Consider the following 21829-nt stretch of genomic DNA (forward strand, 5'->3'; position numbering starts at 1 on the left):
CCTAACCTAACCTCCCAGTCAAAGTGGGACTGTCACCAGCATGGTGTCATGTTGATTGTTGCTTTGTCTGGCTGAGCCTTGAAGGCTTGCAAAAGTGTAAATTCAGCAGCCTCCTTGCACAGCTCTGTTTCTCTATCACTTGGAAGCCTTTAGAAAGCACAGTTCAGCTTCCTCCCTGAGATGTTTGTATTGATTCAGCCACTTAAATTCTGCACACCAGAGACAACAAAGACTCTCTTGTTAGAAGAATTGAACTTCACAGAGCAGAGAATGTGAAGTGGTAGACTCCACACCTCTTGTGCCTCTGGTTTAAACATGAGAAGGTGTCAAACCTGGTTTGTCTAAATCCACTTTCATCTTGCACAGGATACCTTGTGTGACTCAGCTGCAGCATATCGGTGGTACCTTTGTCTGGGTTTCTGAATCCTTGAGCAGAGCAGATAAAGAAATAATTCAAAGATATTTATTCCACAACAGACATGTCAGGATTTAAAATCTTCCCATTCATAAAGTTCAGCTCTAGATATTAGGACTATTTGTCTTTCTTTGAGTCCCTGTGTAGCTTGTAGTTGTAGGTATGTTTGCACCTGCTAACTTGAGCCTATAAAGGAAAACTGCTCTTCTCCTTCTGATTGGTCTGTGGCATATAAAACAGCATGTCTGAAGCCATTTTGTCCTTCCCACTCACCCTGTTAAATTGGAGCTCTTCACTACCAAAATTCCTGGTTGTGTGGCAGGTTTAGCTCCTTTCTGATCTAGTTTCCTCAATGATTTCCCCACCTCCCACCCTGAGTCTTACGTGTGACTTGTGAAAATTGCCATGGCAACACACAGTGTGACTTTGCAGCCCTGCAGGACTTGCCATCAGGATGTTCTGCCTGTCACCCTCAGAAGTTGTGAAAAGAAGGGGAGGAGTATCTAGAATTTAGTTTGAGCTAAGAGTTTGTAACTGTGGAGATCCAAGGTTGGCAGTTTGACCCTTATCCTCATTGATACTGAAGACTCCAGGGGTAGGTCACCTAAGAAATCAGTATCCTGAGAGCCAACTTCCTCTTTGCCTTCTCTAAGTGTTCTTCTAAGCTGATGCCTCTTAGACATGAAGATCTTTGCAGGCAGATTAGGATTTTTTCCTTGCACTGCACAGATTGTCTTTGGACCTTCACCACAAACTGCTCCATCCCTCAGCCTCCTGAAGCTGACAGTGTTTTGAAGTTCAGCTCTGCAGCTGCTCTTTGGGTGTGACAGGCTCCAAGACCATCTGCTGTTTTTTAACATACTCTTCTATTAATTATAGTTGAAACCTGGACCAATTGTGTCTGTGTTGTAGTTCTGTGTAGTAGTTAGAGCAAAGTCAAACCAAATCATTTTTAATGCTGCTTACAACCTTACTTGGAGTTGGGACCAGTATTTTCATAATAAATGAAATGTCAGAATGTGCATTCCTTAAGCAAAAATCCCTGTGTAGCCCTTGGAGATGACATTAAGTGGAGATGCCAATAGAACTGTGAGTGATGTACACAAGTAGCTCTGTGGTGACATGGTCTGTGTCTCTTTTCAGGATGATATGCACATGGTGATCAGGAAATGGCTCTCCAGCACTGTTCCCAACCACAAACAAATGGGGATTATTGGTGCTGTTTCCATGATAGGCAGTGTGGCATTAAAAAGGTGAGAGAAAATGTAGCAAAGATGAATTTAACATGGCTTTCAGTTCAGGCTTGGAGTGGAACAAAGACAGGAGGGCATTGCCTTTGAGTTCATGCACATCTTGGGCAAATCCAGGAACTTAAAACTCTCTTCTGCATACTGTTGTGTTTGGTATTTCAGCCTGTGCAGTGCTGTTCACCTGCTGCTGGTCTCAAAGGCATCCAAAATTCCTTGTTAATGCCTATTTGTGGATCTCTTGACCACACAACCTGTTGCTTGGAAAAAAATGGAATGCTAGGGGACTGACTACAGATCAGCTTCTGACTCTAGGCTGAATGACCTGAGGTGCTCTGTGTTTGAGTCCAGGGAAGTCTAAAAGAGAAGAAGTCTCAAACAGCACCAGGTGTTTTCCTAATGTGTAGCAAAGAAATCTTTTTAATGTGTAGTTCTCTGATTTCTGGAGAGAGAACCTTGTGTGTGTGTGATGGGTTTTGCTGTGTCTTGAGTTCTGTGCCACAACAGTAAGGTTATCAATTGCTTCCAGGAGTGAAGGAGATGCTGCTTCACTGGAGAGACCAGAGCTGAACAGTGAGCGTGATGAGCAGGTGAGTACCAAGAACAGGACAGTGCAGGACACAGGGAGGACATGGTCAGCAAGGAGGGGTGACTGGAAATGCAGTCTTAGCTGAAGTACTGTGTGGGTCTGGGAGTTGGCTTTCCTGAGCCTGAGATTCTTGTACATTGACTGCAGAGCCAAGAGCCTATTAAAAATGGTTTTGGAGAAACAAAGGTGCCTGCTGGTGTTGCCTCTGCTACACCAGAACAAGCAGCACTGCAGCTGTTTAGTGAAAGTCTTCTGTTCAGTTGTTATTTCAAATACAAAGGAAAGAAGCAGGACAATCTGCTTCAGTGAGCCAAAGGTGACCACGGCCATCCTCTCAGCTTTGGCATCTGTGCCTTTCAGGCCATCCAGAGAAAGTATTTCTGTTGCACAGGATTGGCCTAGCAGCCTTTTTCCTTAGTTTCTGTTAAAGAGCCTTCTTCTCTGCTGACAGTCTATTTAAGAGTGATCCTGAGCAGACTCTTTGTGTTATTTCATGGCAGAGGACACTAAAAGGCCCGTGTTCCTTCTTAAATCTGTGTCTATTCAAGAATATTCACCATGGATTATTACTCTAGAGATGAAGCTTTGAATATGCCTCACAATAAATTAATGTTAAAAGGACTGAAGGTAAAAGCTTGAATTGGATCCATTACCAATTTCTGCACTGTTTCCTTTCAGCTGTCTACCCTGCTGGACCTTGTGGGCTTCTGCTGTGAGCAAACACCAGAGGTCTTGGCTCTGTACTACGATGAATTTGCCAATTTGATTGAGAAGCAGAAGGGCAATTTGGACTTGCAGCTCCTAGTACGTTGCAGAGCATATTGAACTTAATCGCTTACATGAATTCTTCAGGAAGAATGTTGGTTTTCAAACATTGGCATGACAGAGTCAATTTGAGGATTTCACTCTAGTCTGGGAACTTGCTTTGTTCTGTGAGAGATTGGTCAGATACAAAATCCTTATTCAGCTCTCTTGGCTTTTTTTGATTGTAGCAAATTCCTCATTAACAGAAATGTGCTCATGTACTTTAACAGCTTCTTTTTTGTGAAATTTTACATGACAATTTTACATGACAAGGGGAAGCCTTTTAAAGGAAGCTAAGTGACATTTTAGAGCATGCTGTTCCTATTCATAGACAAAAATAGAATCTAAAAGAACTTTACATTTAGTATAGAAATTGGTTTCTGGGTCACACTATTAAGACTATCTGATCCCTAAGATCTTGGAAGAGCCACAGTCATTAATGGTAATAATTGAATAAATAAATGGTATTTATGGTGATAGCAAGAGGTTTGTGAAGGCCCCTGGACAACTCTCTTCCTGCTGGGAGCTCCTTTTACATGTGGGCTGCTTTCCTCTTCCAGCCAGCTGCTCTGCCTCTCTGCATCACTCTGGAACTTGTAGTCAAGCCCACATCCAAAGAGCAGGGAAGAAATTGGTTGTGCACACCTAGCAATGTTTCCTGGCTCTGTCTCTAAAGGCAGCCCTTGGCTCTCCTTGCAGACCAGGGGGCTTCTTTACTGTGATGGTTCCAGGACACTTTTGTTTGGCCTTACCTTCTGCTTCTTACCTTCCACTGCTGCTGTTGGAGCTTTCTTCGCTGAGCCCCTTTGCTGACCAAGGTTTTTTTTTTTTTTCCTTTCTTTATAACAGGATGAGTTTGGGAAGAGTTTGGTGGAGGATTTTCCCAGTGACTTTGTTGTGGATCTCAGCCCCTCAGTGCATGGGTATGCTAATCACAAATAAAGCATTGGTAGTGTTTCTGTCACTGAGAACTGAAGTTGCCAACAAGATGTTGTCTGTCTTTCCTTGCAGTTCATTCTTGTTCCCAGTGAAGTCCTTGTACAATCTGGATGAAGATCAAAGTCAGGATGCAATTGCCATTAACCTCTTGCCATTGGTGTCACAGAGTGAGCTTGGCAGGGTCACGGCCGGAGCAAATAACCAGAGTAAAAGGTATTTGACCCTTACCTGTGGGATGGCTGCAAAGATGAAGGAAGTGTTCTCATTTGTGCACTTCAGGTGCCTGATAAGGAGCTGGCCAGAGAATTTACCAATTTCCAGTGTTCTTCTCCTTCTTTTGATGTTAGACATACTCAGATAGGTTTGGAGGCATAGTCTGGTTGGGAGCTGGCCGTCTGTTCTGGCTTGGGCTGTTCAGGTGATCTTGGGTGTGCAATGATGATAGACAGTACTAAACCCACAAACATGCAGCCATGATGAAAGTGAAAATGAAATTCGACTGAAGAATCAGGGCATTGTCTTTGGCAAATGGAGCATGAAGCCTGTAAGATGTAAAAAACTCTTAAGTAAACGGGAGGATGCCAAAGTTAAAAGAATAATAAGAGTCATAGACTTGCTAAGGTTATAAAAGGCTCTTTTTTTTTTTATTTGCCCCTGCGCATAGTTTGTAATTGTTGTCATAAGATTTTGTTGAGATTTTAGTTGTTCTTTAAAAAATGCATGATCATTTTAAAATGAGAGAAAATACAGCTGCTTTGCATGCATCTATGGAAAAATGTTAATCTTCATCACTCAGAATTGGAGCAGTGGCATACTGTGAAACATTGAAGGAGGTTTCTCCACTGCTTATAACTGTGTTGTGCACACAACTCTTATTTCTTAGAGTTCCTTCTGAGTTACTCAACTTTTGATTTCCACCAGAAGTAAATTTGACCCCATTTTTTGTTCATTGTAGCCACTTTTCTGCCCTTACATGCTTTTCCAGAAAACTGGTAATCACCAGTTATTAATTTGTGGGAGTTTTTTTCTAACCCATATGGTGCATTCTGCTCTTTGCTGCTGGGACTTGCAAGAAGCAAAATAGAAGGCATAGGCAAGGTGGCCTGGGAAGGACACAGGACATAGTGGAAAAGTGATGGGCATTCTGGAGATATATAAAACATCAAACCCACTCCATTTCTTTTCTCCCCCAGGGCAGTGTCACCCCTGTGTCTGTCACCCTGCTTCCGGTTACTGAGGCTCTACACTGCAGAGCAAAACAGTGGAAGCCTGGAGGAGATTGATGCCTTACTAGGTATGGGAAATGCACTTCTTACAGAGCCTGCCTGCCTTGCTCCTGTGCCAGATCTGCACAGATTTCCTCCAGCTGCAGGAGGAGTTGTGCATTTTGTGAGGAGACTGAGATGCTCTGTGCCCACCAAGTGGAAGGGAGGCAGGGGAGACAGCTGCTGTGTCTGGGGATGCAGTGGCTGATGGGCCTTACTCCAGAGAGCCACTGGAATTGGTGCTGGCTTTGATAAGAGGCTTGGTCTATGCAAAAACCGAAGCATGGGTAGCACACAGTCCAACCTATACTTTTCTTGCTCTGTGCCAGGTTGTCCCCTGTACCTGACTGACCTGGAGGTTGAAGGGAAGCTGGACTCTCTGTCCAAGCAGGAGCGGGAATTTCTGTGCTCACTCCTGTTCTATGCTCTCAACTGGTTCCGGGAAGTGAGTAGAGCTTTGTCTGCAGGTTCTGGAGTGGAGGGATGAGGGAAGCCCAGGAGGGCAGAGATTGGTCAGCCAGGAGAGGGGAAGCTGGAGGGGAGGGAATGTTGTGGTCTTCTACTGTGGTCTTTGTTACCCAACAGAAAGGTTGTGCTTCACTTTCAGAGAGGCTGTAAAATTCCTCTCTTGGAGTGCTCTGTACTCTCTGTTCTACACCTCTGTGAGCTGACAGAAGAGTAAAGTGCAGTGCCTTCAAGCAGATTTGGACAGTGTATTGGTCAGTGGGATTTTTCCTGCTGGGGTTCTCATAACATGAGAAGGGCAGATTTGGTGCAATTCCACATTCCCAGTCCTTCTGCTCTCCTCCCAGGACTGCCTCTTTCCTGGCAGACCTGGGAAGTGCCAAGGGATCTTCAGAGCCACAGGTATCACAGAACCTGACAATGTGCTGTCTGCTAATTCCTCTTGTTCAATTAATATTTTATCTATAGGTGTTGTCCTCTTGTTTTTTTTTAGTTTGCACCAATTGTATCCATGTTCCTACGGACTTCTGAAGAGCTTTGTTCATGCAGTCTGAACCTGGTCACACAGGCCACCTGTGCTGTGTTGTGTATTTATTCAGGACTTGAGAATGTCATGCAGAAAAGAAAAAGTAGCAAAGTGGGTACAAATCTCCCTGATTCAGTGAGCTTGGTTTGTGTCTCTAGGTTATAAATGCCTTCTGCCAGCAGCAGGATGCTGAGATGAAGGGGAAAGTTTTAACTCGATTACAGAACATCACAGAGCTGCAGAATGTGCTGGGAAAATGCTTGGCAGGTGAGTATGAAATATTTGTACATTCTGGGCCTGTACCAGGGGTTGCCTTAGACATCAATGGAGGAAACAAATGGTAACACACACTGCAGTTTTACAGTTTTAAAAGTTTGTGCGTGGACAGCTATAATTTTCAATTTGTCCAGATCCAAACTGCTCTTCTTAATCACTTCCTCAGTCAGGAGCACACAAATTACACATTCTAGAGTCACAAGCACACAAACTTTAGCAGATCCCCCAAGTATTGACACACCTTGTCCATCTCCCAGTAGCCTGCCCAGATCTCAGGCATTCTAATCTGCTCCCCTACTCCCTGCTGATCCAGCTCACTGCTCATTAGCAGGTAAATTCTTACACTTACCGCTCCACACTTTCACCAGGACAGTGAAATTTATGATACTTCCTTTAGATATGTATCTGGCCTGTATGTTGTCATTCAGAAGCTGAATTAACCCAGTTTCTACATTTTGGCTCTTTCAGCAACCCCTGGCTATGTCCCACCACTAGCTACTTTTGACTCTGAGGCCCTGGAGGCTGTACCATCCGTGAATGCTGCTGGTCCAGCCAGGAAAAGAGGTGGTAAAGAAAATTTAAAATGTTTGAGCAAACAGATGTGAGGGGGGTTGGCTGGCAGATTGCACTTGTGTGTGCCTAAAGCACTAAATTCTTGGCAAAGTCTATCTAGCTGGAAATTTTACCTCATCAACTCCTGTTGCAGCTGAAGTGGAGATGGAACAATAACCTGCACCAAATAGGTGTTGGATAGTCTGTCTCCTTGGGAAAGCTGCTGCATTTAACAGTGAAAATCCAGGGCTTTCATTGATTGCTTTCACCTGCCAAGTACTTTCTGCAGAAGCAAGTTCTGTCTTTGATGGGTTTGTGGCATCATCTGGTGCTGAATCTGTGGCTTGAGCTGTCTTGCAAACCCCTGAACTTTAGGTTGTACCTAACCAATCTCCTGGGAACCTTGTCATGGCTCTGCTGCACCAGGAAATCTTTCCTTCATCCTTTCCTGTTGCTAGCTCCCACAGAGAAGACAGAACTTCCCTCTCAGTTTTCCAGCTGAATCAGATTTGCTTTGTTCTTCCTGTCTCTAGTTCTGTTTCTAGATTAGATTTATTTCTAGTTTAGATTAGCATTTCCTGGGAACTTGTCTGCCTTAAGCCAAAGTGGATAAAAAATCACATTTCATTCAATAAGAACAGCTGGAGGAGGCCACAGATCAGAATGCCTTTCCCTCCTGTGCCAAACCCATTGTGCAGGGTCTGAGCCTGTTATGCAGGAGCATGTTGGAGGCAGAAGGAAAGTTTTGACAAGAGGAGGATCCATCACTTTAGATACTGTATTTTGAAGGAGCACTTCATCTATGGACCTGTGCTCCACGCTTTCTTAGTGCTGGTTAAAGTCCAGCCTGTGCTGGCCCCAAGTGCTCCTAGTGCTGAGCACAGTGTGCAGCCTTTGAGTCTGAAGTTGCTTTTCTGTTTAAGGAAGGAAAAAGAAGGCTGATGGCAGCAAAGCTGGCTCTGCAGATCGTTCTCAAGCAGAAGACAGTTCTGAGGGAAACCAGCCTGATACTGAGCTCTCTGAGCTGGACAAGGTAGGTGTGCAGCCCTGGGCACTTGCAAGGAAGCCAGAACAGGGAAGATGCCATGGAAGCAGAAACAAAAGCTTTGAGAGAGGGTTGTTCATTCCAAAGTTAATCACAGTCAGTGATTCAGTTCTGCTTTCTGGCACCTGCCTCCCATCAGAATTTTGTAAATTATCCCTGCAGAGGCCATTCTCCTGCAATTTCCTTTTCAGAGTGCTGCTGACAGAGAGGCAGGAAGTCCTTTGGCACAGCTGCAGAGCTACCGCCCGTACTTCCGAGAGCTGGACCTCGAGGTGTTCACTGTGCTGCACTGTGGGCTGCTCACAAAGTCTGTCCTGGACACAGAGATGCACACAGAGGTGAGTGGAGCAGCCTGAAGCCCACACTGATGAGGCTTTGTGGAATGGCCTCTCTCAGGGGCCTTGGCCCTCCCTGTTCCACTGAAGTGCACAACAGGTTGGTGATAAGATGTGTTGGCCCAGGGCTGTGAGCTGGGGACCAGGAGAGCATTTGGCCCCAAGTACTTCAAGGCACTGAGAAAAAGAGACTTTCCTGTGAAGAATAGACATGTCATATAGTAATGTAAAAAAAAAAGCTAGTGTAAATATTGCATAAAAGGTGAAAGACACTGTATAACATGTATAGACCTAATGGAAAGAAAGGGGCTTTAATATTGAGCACAGGTAAGATACAGGATTGTAAATACTCTAAGAATTTACAAGCCTGTATTAAGTATTAAGCCTGTCAAAAAGAACCTATGACATGAAGTAAAGCCTTTATTGCAAAAACTCAAGTGTCTCAAGGCATCAGGAGATCATAAACAACACAAATGTTGGACTGGAGTCATGGAGGTGCTCTCAGTGAGCAGGGTGCTGTGTATCATCTGGGAGCTTGTAAAAACTGCATTGCTATGGCTGTGGAAAATAGATGTGCTTAATTTTGTTAATACCCTCATTGTAGGCAGGCCGACTCCATCTGGAGTCTCATTTTGTCAGGCTACAGTAAATGCATGAGATGGGAAAAGGCCATGGCAGGCTGGAGCACAGCCTGGTCTGCCCTTGCAGACAGCTGTCTCTGTGCATGCAGGTCACAGGCCAGCTGGAACACTGTTTGACAAGTCTCTTGGGCTATGTGGCATTCTTTCAAAATACTTCTTGACTGTTACTCAGTTGGTGAATTCTGTGACTCTCTGGACTTAAATCTCTCTTTATCTTTAGGAGTTTATTTCAATGTCAATGTATATAAATCTGTTCTTTCTCAGTTGTTAAGTTGTACTGACATTGCCTCAGCTGTTTAGAGCATCAGGATGGCTTCATGCTTTGAGTAACCAGAGCCAATGCCCCATCCCTGCCATGGGGGAGCATAAAACCAAGCATCTACCAAATAAGTCCCTCCTGAGGTTAACCTAGTCCAGGAGTCATAACTGGAAACAGGGTAAACTTGAGCTTCAAGGCACTACAGTTACATCTGGGTCCTGGAACTGACTGTTCTTTTAATTGCAGGCTCGTGAAGTTGTGCAGCTGGGGCCTGCTGAGCTTTGCTTCCTTTTGGATGACCTGTGCTGGAAGCTGGAACATGTGCTGCCCTCGGGTTCCACACGGAGGGTGCCCTTTCCAAAGGCAAGAACAGCAGCAGGCTATGGGTCCTGGGCTGAGGCAGAGCACTTCAGGGGCTTCCAGGCTTTTCCTGAGAAATGTTTTTCAGAATTACTTTCACTTGTTAGTTAAATGGAAGTGTGACACCCAGCTGTGTGCCAGAGCAGCACTTGCTGTTTCAAAAGACTTGTGTACACTGCTCTTGCTGAAGTGTTTGCAGCATCTGGTTCTCTGCATGTCTCAGGAAGGGATATTTAACTGAGGCAGTCTTGTAGCCTCAACTCAAGTGCCCCTTTTCCTAGCCCTCCCTGGGGACACTGGCTGTGCTGTTCAAAGTTAGCCAGGCCAGATGGCTGCAGCAGCCAGCAGAAGCTGCTGCATCCATGGCTCTGCTTTTTGTGCATTAGAAACCCCCCTGAGTGTAGAGACTCCTTGCTGATGCCTTCAAGAGGAAAATAAATGCATGTCCCACTGCATCAAACTGAGAAATGCACTGCAATTGGCTGGGCTTTTCATAGTCATTGTTCTTTCTCCTTGTCTTTCTAACTATCTTAATTCTCACATGCAGAGACTGTCTTCTCTTAGTGTTTGAGTAAAGTATTGGATTCTCTGATCCAACCTAAATGATTCTGTAAGAGAGCTGTGTGTCAGATCAATTTTATCCTTTTAGTCAAGTGTTATCCATTTGTGTGAGTTGGTGGTGCTGGTTCAGCAGAAGGCAACTTTCCTACCCTGTGACCCTTCCTGACCCTGTATGGCATCAGGAATTGCACTGCTTGGTGGCAGTCTGAGATGTAACAATTGAAGTTATTCTCAAGAGAGGCTAATGAAACAATTTTTATCTTTTGGGTTTGCTGCAGGAAAGAGGCAACAAGGATATTGGCTTTTCCCATCTGTGTCAGAGATCTCCCAAGGAAGTTGCTGTGTGTGTGGTTGATCTACTCAAGCCATTGTGTAAGCACATGGAGAACATGCATAACTACTTCCAGGTTAGTGGACAGCAATTTTGACCAAAAAAACCCTAAAGTTTTGTCTCCTGTAAAGATACTTTTAATTTTGTTTGGGCGGAAAAAAGAGTCACTTTGTGTTTCTTCAGGTTTTTTAACATGGAATTTATGGAAATGGATTCTTGTGCCATTATCTTTGTTTGGAATAGTGTTTAATGGATTATTTGATCTGTATTAAAGGCGGCTGTACAAAATAAGGGTGCAGAAGATGAACCAGGAGAGAACATCCAGGAGCACCAGCTGATGTCCTCCTGCTACCAACTGCTGTTACTGACTTTTCGCTCCTTATTTTCTTGGTGAGTTTAAAAGAAAAGTCCATAGTTGTACCCATTTATTGCTTCTTCTTGTTTCTTTTCTTTAAAGTGTTTGCACCCTACCAAAGGCCTATCAGCCATGAAAAACAACCCACTGCAGTGGGTGGAGACTTCTAAGCACATCTTAGTTAAGCCAGGCTTCATTGCCTGATTCTGAGCAGTGCTAAAGCTGTAGGTGATGAAGCACTGAAGTGGGTAGAATTCAATCTGGCTTTTGGGTCAAGATCAGCATAAGGGGCACACTGGCACACCTAGCTGTGCAATTTCCAGTCTGCCTAGGGATCTTGGATTTTCTTACCCATCCTTTCCCATTTCCTTCCCCTCATCCTTTGCCAAATTGTCACTGCCTGAATCCTGAGTGATGAAAGAATTTCTTTGGCCAATGAGAAAGGATGAATGTGTATATCACTGGCAAAAAGCCAATGCTGTTGATGCATTCAAGCTGGATTCATAAATATCCAACTCAGAAATGCTTGTGCAGCCTGCAGACTTCTGCATCTGCTAATATAATCCAGGATAGTATCATAAAAGTTTCCTTCTACACCCCAATTATGGATTTGCATGTGGAAAGCATTTTACCTTTGTTATACTTGAACAGTAGTAACTGCATAAAAAGAGATGTCTGAGGTCTGCCTCCTGTTGACCTCTGCTGGAGCCCGAGGGCTCCTGACCATTCCCAGATTTGTCATTTCCTCTTTAGCCACTGTGAGTGGTGGTTGTTTCTGAGTTCATCTATTTTGTAAATCAAAGAACCTGGTCAGTTTTGTACCAGACAACTCGAGGTCAGTTTTGCTGTCCAGTATAAAATCTGTTTTGCTGCAGGTCAGACAGCCATATATATTGGGGTGAGCTGTCCAGCCACTGAAATTCAACAACCAAATTGCAGCTCTTTTTACATTTGTTTAGTCAAGGCCTCTTACATTGCCAATGGTTAATAAATTGTGTGGTACAGATGCACTTGAGCATTAGCATTATTAAGTCTACCTGTTCAGTCTATAGAATTGGCATGTGGATGTATTTGATTATTTCTAGCATACATATCCTCACAGACACTGGGAGTTCAGAGAAATAATGAAGATGTCTAGAGTTTTCCCCCTGTTAGGCTCCTACCAGCTGCTCAGGAGGTGACCACCCGTGATCACTGCATTGCACAGCCACTGTCATTATACATCCTGTGGTTTAGGTCTGCATAGCATTGGTTTAGTATATATGGACCTCCACTTATGGGAAATGGCCTCTCCTGACCAAGCTAGATCTGCAGTCTAACTGAAAAGCTGATATTGTTTGTGCTCAATGCTTTCCATTCCCCGAGTTTTCAGTTTTTTGTGTCCCTTTATAACTTTCATATTGCAGGACTTATCATGACTATCCAGCTTCTCTATTTTTCATCTTGGTGAATAGGCTTAGATATGCATTTGCATCTGATATCTCTTCTGATCTGATGATGAACTGGATTTTTTCCCCCCTCAGGAATGGTTTTTCTCAGCATGAAAATACTGACTTGCTGAGGTCAGCTCTCCAGGTGCTTGCAGACAGACTAAAGCCAGGAGAGACAGAGTTTCTTCTTCTTGAGGAACTGATAAGGTAGAATCTATATTTCACAAGGTTTGAAATGAACAAATTTCAGGGATTTTTCTCTGTTTTGTGTGGGCATTATGGGCAAATGTGTGTTTGGGAGCTCTCATAGAGACTACCCTCACTTCAGGCAGAGCTTTGTATTTAATTGAATGGCAGTGTAGTCAAACTTCATTAAAGGGTTAAAAAATGTAAAGCATACATCTGTGGATCTCATTTTTTTGTATGCTATCTGAGACAAGGATATTAGTAAGGATATTCCCAGAAGGAATGGCTATGTTCTGGAGAGTTAAAATGCTTCCAGGTACACTAGGCAAAAGCAGTATATAAAACTGTTGCTAGACTCAGAGTGGCTGGGGCTTGAGAGAATTTTTCAGTGATTGAATTCCTATGTATTAGTGGCTGATCACCCCTTCTTCAGAAGGGCACTGCCAGAGACAAAACACTGGGATACGGAGACCTTGGATCTGAGATAGTCTAATGATTCCTTTGTATTTATGTGTATCTGAGACATTACCCTGTCTGCACTTTTTTTACCTTTTCCCTTTCCTCTCATCCCCAGTGAGAGTTTTCAGTATCTCCTGAATTTCCAGCAGAGTGTTCCCAGCTTCCAGTGTGCCTATATCCTCACTCAGCTCCTGATTGCCATTGCTGAGAAACCCATGTCTGGCTGGAAGAGGGAGAAAATGGGTAATGTGTGAAGAATCACTCATCTCAGATGAGTTTTTGTGTGGTCTTTGCCTTTTAAGGGAGAGATTTCCCTTTCACATCCTGGTAATCTTACTGGGTGAACAGTCCTAGCCATTAATAAGGGGAACAGCAGTAAATATAGTGGACACTCTTTGGGATTTGTTGTGTTGTGCCTCAGTCACATGCACACAGGCAGATTCCAGCTCTCTCAGCTGGTGTTTTTAAAAATCAGAGCTTCACAACTTTCAGGAGTTCTAAGTATGAGCCTACTGTTCAGTGTTGGTACCAGTTCAATCACTGGTTATGGAGGTGAGTGATCACAGACTTGATCTGATGTAACTTCCTACTGTAAGTACAGATGTCTGTGACAGCTTGCTTCCAAAATTTATTGAAATGAGCTGCAAATACAGCTGTTACTCCAGGGCAGAGAGAGGAAAACCTGTAAATTCTTAACCCCATGCAACAAATGTTTCCCTTCTCTCATAGATTAGGACCCATTACATAAGAGAAATAGCAGATGAAGGATAGACATGATTGCAGGGAATATACAAGAAAACTACTTGATCTCCACTTCAGCACACACTGAAATAAAGACTCCAGACAGTTGCCTCTCTCAGCCATTCCTCGTCATACTAAGACACCTCCAGAATTTGTCCTTCTCCAATCCCCATAGCCACACAGAATTGTAACTTCCCTCCTTAAAGACAATTTTGCTATTTTAAACAGTCCCACGTTGGGAGAATGACTGAGTGTGGCAGGCAATAACCTATTTTAACTAATCATTTCCTGGTTTTAAACATTTCTGCAAGAGACAAGCAGGTTTGTTAGCAGTTTTGATTTCAGAAATCTGTAGACTTTAAACTTGTCTGTTCACATTTATTACTATAGTGCTGTGGCCAAAAGGCCAAGTCACTTGTTATTGGAACTCCATTTCTAGAAATGGATACCCTAAGGGTTGCACATGGCCTAATTAAAAACAAATAGATGGCACACTGTAGGAGCTACAAGGAGCTAAACAAATAAGGTTTAACTTAAGTTTGTCAGAAGTGGCCAGAGGTGGATGATGGTGGATGATGTGAGCAGGTATTCCAGACCAGGAACATGCTGGATGTGCAAATATTTTGTTATCATGATATATGTCCTTGTGGCCTTGCAGCTTTTTAGGGAAAATGCATTCTGACTTAGAAAGGTCAGGCACATGAGGGGGAGTGATATTGTGATTGTTCAAAAAATCATTTGAACATGCAGATTTTATATGGAAGAAGGATTTTTTTAATTAATATTTTTCTTTCACTAAGTTACCCCTTATGTTTCCCAGCTTCTCTGGCAAAGCAGTTCCTCTGCCAGTCCTGGGTGAAGCCCGGTGGAGACCGAGAGAAGGGCACCCAGTTCAACAGTGCCCTGCACACCCTGCTCTGGTAAGGCTCAAGCCATTCCCTTAGGCACACCAGGACACTCTATTTTTTTAGTGATTACTGTTGCTACAGAGGAATGGCCCCTCTGAATCATAACCCTCATGCTTGCACAGCTTAGCCTAAAGCCCTGTTTCTACACTGTTTCTAAAGCACAGTTTCTTTCATGGTTTGAGGTCCAGCTGAGCAGGACCTCAGGATTTCCTCATCAGGTCCTCTGTCACTTGTGTCAGGAAGTTCTCATCAGTGGCCTCCAGGAGACTCCTGGATTGCTTATGCCCTGCTGGGCTGTCCTTCCAGCAGGTGTCACAGTGGTTAGTGTGCCATGAGGATCATGGGGGTACTCCTGGCTGTCTGTAGAAGGCTTTGTTGGCTTGTTCCTGATCCAGGTAGCCCATAGCAGACAGCCATTTCAGTGTCACCCATACTGATTGGGTGTTCTCTCTCAGAAAGGGCAATTCCATCTCATCCTCTTCCCAGCCTGTCCTTCCTGAATACTAAAATGGGGGAATAGTGAATCCATGTATGTTTCAGGTCATGGTAGCTTTTAATGACATCACTGTGACAGTTCTAAGTAGTGCTTTGGGTTTCCTGCATGTGATTGCCTTTGGCAGGGAACAGCTTGACAGTTTTAGGCCACATGTTTCAGGTAGGGCAGTGTTCAAGGCCTTGTTGTGTCATTCTGTATCTACTGATCAGCTATGTTGGTTTTGGATTTAGTGTCTACCTGGAGCACACAGACAATATCCTGAAAGTCATAGAGGAAATCTCCAGTGTTGGTGTTCCTGAACTGATGAACTCTGCCAAAGATGCATGTTCTTCTACTTACCCTACCCTAAGCAGGTAATTGTAGCAATGGAAACTTTGAATTCTATGATATACATAATGATATTTTCTGCTTTTAAATATTTAGTTTTCTTATTTTGTGGCCTATTGTGATTTCATGTTGGTACTGTGGTGGCTACTCTGGACACTTGTAAACATTGTTTTGGCACTTTGCAACAGGTAGCATGGGGTAGCTTTATGCCAAAGTGGAATGTCCTGTGCTTAACATGATGCTGAGTTTATTGCTGTGAACCATTTTAACTGGAGAATGAACTGCTGTCTGTCATCAGTGTTGTCTCTGTGGTATAAAGCACTCCAAAAGTCAGCCCCAGAGGCCTGGGGTGGCTGTGTAGGCAATCTGGGCAGATATGCAGTGTGCAAAAACACACTCAGAGTGCTTCTGCCCCAGCATGGGAATATGGAACCAGGGATGAAGAAAGTTCCTGCACTCTGAAACTTCCAAAATCATCTTATGCTGAGACCTGCAATCCTTCCACTGTGCACCCCTGCAGCTACAAGGAAGTGGTGGTGTCTAAGTGTCATTCACACTGAGGAAGTGCTAGTGACTTGCCAGGATTCTCCATCTGTCTGGGAAATTGGGCTGGGCTATGAGTCCTATGAGACGTGTTTATGAGTCCTAGGGCCGATCTTCTGTGATTTCCTACTGAGAAGGATGCCCAGCTGGGCAATCTTTGAGTTTTCTGCATCATTCTGGTGACAAAGAGCCTATCAAAATGCTCAGAGCTGACTTGGAGTTTTTTCATTTTCTCCATAGGCAGACATTCCCAGTTTTCTTCAGAGTAATGATGGCTCAGCTGGAGAGTTCAGTGAAAAGCATCCCAGCTGGGAAACCATCAGACTCAAGTGAGGTAGGAATATCAATACACTAGACTCTGTAAGGGGAAGAAACTTAGGTTAAACTGGACAGTACAATAAACAGAAGCTGCAACCAGAAAATAGGCATTAATCAGCAAAATACTAAACTGTGCAGTTGGTCTGCACACCTGTGTGGGAGGACAACAATGTTTTGCAACCAAGAGCTGCTCTGAGAGCAAGCAAGTTAACTCCTAGCACTTAAAGCCACTGATCAGGCTGGAATTGCAATGGAGTGTTTCTGCTGTGATAAATATGCTTGGGGTGAAGCTTTGTTCCTTTGTCTTCAACAACAACAGTGCTTTGGGTACAGCAAATGCTGAAAGCACATCCAGCAAAGTGAGAGGAAATGCAGCCGCCTGGGTTCTTGTCCCCTTGCATCCCATAGGTGCAACTGGAGAAGCTGCTGCGCTGGAACATCGCTGTGCGGAACTTCCACATCCTCATTAACTTGGTCAAGGTGAGGTTCTTGTTGGTTTTCTGCCTTTGCCTCCAAATTCTCAGTAGGGCCTGGTGTTCCCAGGCTCAGGAGCACTGGGGAAAAACAAAGTGTGGCTGACTAGTGGAACAACCTGGAGGTGATAATTAAAGCCAGTTATAATCTGTGCCCAGTCCCACTGGATGAAATATCCCCTTCTGTCAGTTTTGGAGCTGGTTCATTCAGTGTCTCTGGAGTGTGATGCTGTTTGGGCCAGAAGGTGATAGGTACAGCTCCACTGTTCTCCTTGCTTAGCTTGATCATTATTGTTTATTTTTACATATCTGAAGTGATAATTGGCAAGCCCAGGTTTTTCTATACAGCAGCATTCACTGGAAGCCTACCTGTGCTCCAGATGCCTTTGGAGAGCATAAACAGTAGAGCTGGACCACTTAGTTCAGTTTTGCCCATAGTTCAGTTTAGTACATAGCAGCACCAGGGTTACCTTCATATTATTTTGCCCATCTCAGTTTTGCTTTGTCTGTTCTGTGATTATTTGCCCATCATCTAGGCTTGGGTCTCTTGAGTCCCAAACTGTTAAGAACTTTAGACTCGTTGAGATAATTTTGTGCCATCTGCAAAAGGTGCACCTTAGATCACTGAACAGCAATCCTGCCAAGGGCTTCCAGCTGAGAGCCATTACAGTTCATGTGCTTATGTGGTGTTCCTGCTGAAACTTGAGAATGGATGTTGCTTTAGAGCAGGGTTCACACATTCACAGGGGTGCTTACATGGTTTTCCTTAGACTTGTGGACTGATCTGACTCTTCTTTCCTCTTGTCCATGTAGGTATTTGACAGCAGGCCTGTACTCAGCATCTGCCTGAAGGTAAGCAAAAGTTCAAGATAGCTGAAGAGAGCAGTTTAAGTACCAGCTTTCTTGACTCATTAGTGCAGTAGAGTGGGTACTGGATTCTCTGGAAGAAGCACATACTGTGTTCCTTATACTTGCTATATATATATATGTATTTATATATTTATATATAGTGATTCGAACATTTTGCATTTAGTTCAGTATTATTCCCAGATGCCTGGTGGATAAAACCAGGGATGTGTAGAATGATGTGTGAGACTTGTCCTTCCTTTGCAGGGCTTAAAGTGGGACCTTTCACTGATGTGCAGTACATATTCACATGAATATAATCTTTTTCTAAGCAAGAACAGTCTCTGGGGGAGCTTGGAAGATTGTATCATTACCTCATCTGACTTTGTGATGATTCTTTGAGAAGAAGTTTAAATTTGCTTGCTGACATATTTATCTCTCTTTTACAGTATGGCCGCCTCTTTGTGGAAGCATTTCTAAAGCTGGCCATGCCTCTCCTGGACCACAGCTTTAAAAAGCACACGGTAATCCTGGGGACAGAATGGCTGCAGCCAGCTGGAAATCCTGACTGATACTTCCTGCATACACACATCTCACCTCTGTCCCATAACCTTTTGAAAGGACTGCTAGGACTAAAGCTGTTCAATATTCTTGTTTCCCTATGGAAAAGTCCTTTGAGAATGATTTGCTGCTCTGCTTATTTATTGCAGGATGATGTGCAGAGTTTGCTGAAAACCTTGCAGATGAGTACCAGACAACTTCATCACATGTGTGGCCATTCCAAGGTAAGTTCCAATTGCAGCACAAACTCCTGGCCTAAGGATGGTGTTATTTCCCTTCCACTGCTTTTCCAGGGCCTTGGCAGGTTCTACTTGCATGCTTCCAGCAATGTCTGTGCAAGCAAAAACTCTGAGAGAAGGTGAAATAGCCTTGTTTAATGACCCAAAAGTTGAAGCATTTACTCTGGAAGTGATTGACTTGAATGTTAGGTCAGGTTGGCATAATATTTTTTAACACAGAGGTTCTGGACATCTTTAGTTGTTGGCATCTGTAAGGGGCTGTTTCTGAGAACACAAGCTAAGATCTTAGAGACCTTGAACAAAGTACAAATGCCAGATTGATAATATAGGAGAGAAGCTTTGCCAAAGATGAACAGCCTTGTGACTCAGAAGAATCAGCAACAGGAGGTGGATGGGGGAAAACCCTGCTCAAAGTCCTCTTGAGGTGGCTTTTATGTTATGCTGGAAGGGCAAAGGGAGAAGGAGGACAGTGATAACAGAGTCTGTCTCTGTGGGAGACTTGGGGCAGGAAGGAAGAAGAGGATTAGAACTTTGCTTAGAGTATGGACAGACAGTGTGTGTTGCAAGAGAGAATCACACAGGAGCAGACAGGAAGATCTTCCTGTGTGCTGCTTTGTTCCTGACTCCTAAAAGGTTCATGAACACTTATCCAAGAAGGGAGCTTTGCCAAAATAGCTGAAGGGAGAAAGCCAGCTACCAGCATGGCTCCCAAGCCAGATTTGCTACCCATTTAGGCAAGAGCTGGCATCAGGAGCACAGATATTTAGCTGAAGATCAGAAGATGCTGTTTCACCTCTCAGCACAGAGTAAGAAGTGGAAGCTGGCACAAACCCTGAAAATGCTAAAAAGTCCTCATGTTTCAAAGTGAAATCCTCATGCCTACTTTAAAGTCACAATTCACCTTGTTAGCAGGATCACAGCACTGCAGCTTTTCATGTAATCTTTGTCTTTGCACTTGGCCAGCATGTTCAAGTGCTGCGTCCCGTGGTCCTTGTTAGCACAGGGCTGCAATTAATGAACACCTGTCTTCTACCACTTCTCTGGAACAGTTTTGCAAGAATGAGAAGGCAGAAACTGAATCTAGGGCAAGTAAATGTATGCAATGAATGTTCCATACTTGTTTGAAGAGGAGTTGACACCAACATTTGTTAAACCAACCTTGATTTCACTTTCACACAAACCTCAGGGAGGCTCACTAACCCACGGTGCAATGTGACCTAGGATTTGTCACTCTCCCTCAATACACGTGTCTTTAAAGAGCATTTACACAGCAGGCAACACCAGTCAGCTTCACCTGTCATTTCCTAAGTATTTGTCATTTCCCCTTTCACACCAAGCCTCTTTTCTGTTTACATACCTAACCCTGGGCACATGGACAGTTTCTGGAGACAGTTTTTGCCAGTGCTATACTTTGTTGAGTCTCCAAACTGCCTGCACAAAGTGGGGCAGGTTCCAGGGCCCAGAGAGCACTGTGAGTGTTGATTGTGTCATCAGCAAGAGTTCTGCTGATTAGGTTCTGATTAGTGCTGATGATTGCTAGCTCCTGCCTGTTACATAGGCTAGAGAACAGCTTGCTGTTGGTAAGCAGTTTCCCATTCCCTGTTGGCAGAACTCGAAGCAAAGCAGTGTTCCTCTGCCCAGGCATGTTGAACTCTTCCAAGAAATGCAGGTGACCTGAATTCAGAATACAGCTAATGAGAGCATCTTAATCCCAGAAGATTACAAAGTATTCTCGTGAAAGAGGAAAATACTTGCATACAAAATAATTGTGCAGGTTTTGGCAGTTTGACATGATTTCTGGTTTAGCAGTGACTGTTCTGTACTGCAGATTGAAGCCTAGCAGGAGATGCTCAGCCAGAGCTAAATCTCTTAGGATACGTGGCATAGCTGCCCTTCCTCTGGTCGTTTTTGCTTACAGCAACTCCATCTGTTCCTCCTGTCCTAGTTTTCCAAAAGCCAATGCTTCTTTGCTCCAGAGGAGCTGGATTTGGAGATTACAGTGCACACACATTCCATCTAAAGGAATTGCTTGAGGCACTGAGGAAGAAAAGGTTGTGATGGAAGTGGTATATTTAACACCTTTCTCATTTTTTCTTTTCTGAGCTTGGGGATTCAGCAGAGGAGTTACTAGATTCTCTCTAGATTTCATGACAGAAACACTTATTTTAATCCAGGTGAATGTGGATATTTAGATTGTTGTAGGGGATAAGTTTAGACAAAATACTGATCTGAGCTTTATTTTTTAACAATAGCTATAATTTGGCCAAGAAGTGATGTCATCTGGGCAAGGTTTGTGGGGGTCATGTCCATCCCACGCGGTAGCCAATGGTTTTTAAACAGCCAGAACACTCAGCAAGAATCAGTCCTCATCACATTTTACTGTTGCATAGATTCACCAAGACATTGGACTGACCAACCATGTGCCTTTGTTGAAGAAGTCCCTGGAACAATTTGTGTACAGAGTGAAGGCAATGCTGGCATTCAACCACTGCCAGGAGGCCTTCTGGGTCGGCATCCTCAAAAATCGGGATCTTCAGGTGAGAACCACTGCCCTGCCTGGGGCAAGTGAAACCTGGGAGAGGACAATGCTCATCTTGTCCATCTCTAGAGACATCTCTAACTCTCCCCTTGTGTGTGGGTATAGCTAAAAGGCCAAATTCAGTGTGACCACAGTACAGTCTAGTGCAGGAAAAAGAAGCATTTTATTTCAAGATTAAGAGTCTGCATCTCTAGGCTTTTGCACTAATGGGTCAGATTTAATCATAATTAACAAGTACAGGGATTTTTTGGCTGTTCCCTGGCAAGAACTTCATGTACAAGAGGGAAGAGATAAAGGTCACTTGAACACAGTCACACACTTTCATGTGTGGCTTTAAAAGACGCCAGTTCTGTTATTCATCTCACTGTGGAAGCAGGACATTTAAACAAACCTGGTTTTTTAAACTCTAAAACTTTTTATTTAAGAAGGCAACAAAATGCCCTTTTCTCCCATCTCACCCTGGCACGCTTTGGCCGCTTCACGTACACTCAGTATAGATCTTGTGTTCAACTCAGGGAGAAGAAATTTTGACTCAGGCCTCTGAGGAGAGGGGCTCGGATGAGGACGAGGGGGACGAGGAGGACTCGGCGGAGGGCCCCGCTGAGGAGGTACTTCACGGGCCGCCGGGCTGCGCCCCTCCGAGGCGGGGGAGGGCGGGGGTGCAGTCCCGGTACTGACGGGGGCCCGTCCCGCAGGAGCCGAGCGGCAGCGACACGGAGAGCAGCGAGGAGCGCGGCGGGGCCGGGCCGGGCCCTGAGGCGGCGCGGCCCTGAGGCACCGGGCGGGCGGGCGGGGCAC

General features: G+C 44.3%; 1 protein-coding gene across 2 annotated transcripts in view; it reads left to right on the top strand.

Annotated features, from left to right (window-relative positions):
- Window positions 1–21804, top strand: part of FANCD2 (FA complementation group D2) — a 35461-nt gene extending 13657 nt beyond the window's left edge. Inside the window, exons 19-44 of one of the 2 annotated variants that reach the window (XM_030956664.1) lie at window positions 1559–1668; window positions 2192–2252; window positions 2930–3055; window positions 3905–3978; window positions 4067–4207; window positions 5188–5288; window positions 5589–5704; window positions 6409–6517; window positions 6995–7090; window positions 8002–8111; window positions 8315–8461; window positions 9605–9721; window positions 10558–10686; window positions 10885–11000; window positions 12489–12602; window positions 13156–13283; window positions 14602–14701; window positions 15416–15538; window positions 16296–16389; window positions 16782–16853; window positions 17660–17698; window positions 18142–18216; window positions 18403–18477; window positions 20883–21029; window positions 21547–21639; window positions 21727–21804. In XM_030956664.1, the coding sequence (XP_030812524.1) occupies window positions 1559–1668; window positions 2192–2252; window positions 2930–3055; window positions 3905–3978; window positions 4067–4207; window positions 5188–5288; window positions 5589–5704; window positions 6409–6517; window positions 6995–7090; window positions 8002–8111; window positions 8315–8461; window positions 9605–9721; window positions 10558–10686; window positions 10885–11000; window positions 12489–12602; window positions 13156–13283; window positions 14602–14701; window positions 15416–15538; window positions 16296–16389; window positions 16782–16853; window positions 17660–17698; window positions 18142–18216; window positions 18403–18477; window positions 20883–21029; window positions 21547–21639; window positions 21727–21804 (2691 nt within the window). The remainder of the gene's footprint in view (window positions 1–1558; window positions 1669–2191; window positions 2253–2929; window positions 3056–3904; window positions 3979–4066; window positions 4208–5187; window positions 5289–5588; window positions 5705–6408; window positions 6518–6994; window positions 7091–8001; window positions 8112–8314; window positions 8462–9604; window positions 9722–10557; window positions 10687–10884; window positions 11001–12488; window positions 12603–13155; window positions 13284–14601; window positions 14702–15415; window positions 15539–16295; window positions 16390–16781; window positions 16854–17659; window positions 17699–18141; window positions 18217–18402; window positions 18478–20882; window positions 21030–21546; window positions 21640–21726) is intronic. The other variant, XM_030956665.1, reaches the window with a different exon arrangement.
- The last annotated feature ends 25 nt before the right edge of the window (window positions 21805–21829 follow it).

Source organism: Camarhynchus parvulus, chromosome 12 (assembly GCF_901933205.1).
Source record: "Camarhynchus parvulus chromosome 12, STF_HiC, whole genome shotgun sequence".
Lineage (NCBI taxonomy): Eukaryota > Metazoa > Chordata > Aves > Passeriformes > Thraupidae > Camarhynchus > Camarhynchus parvulus.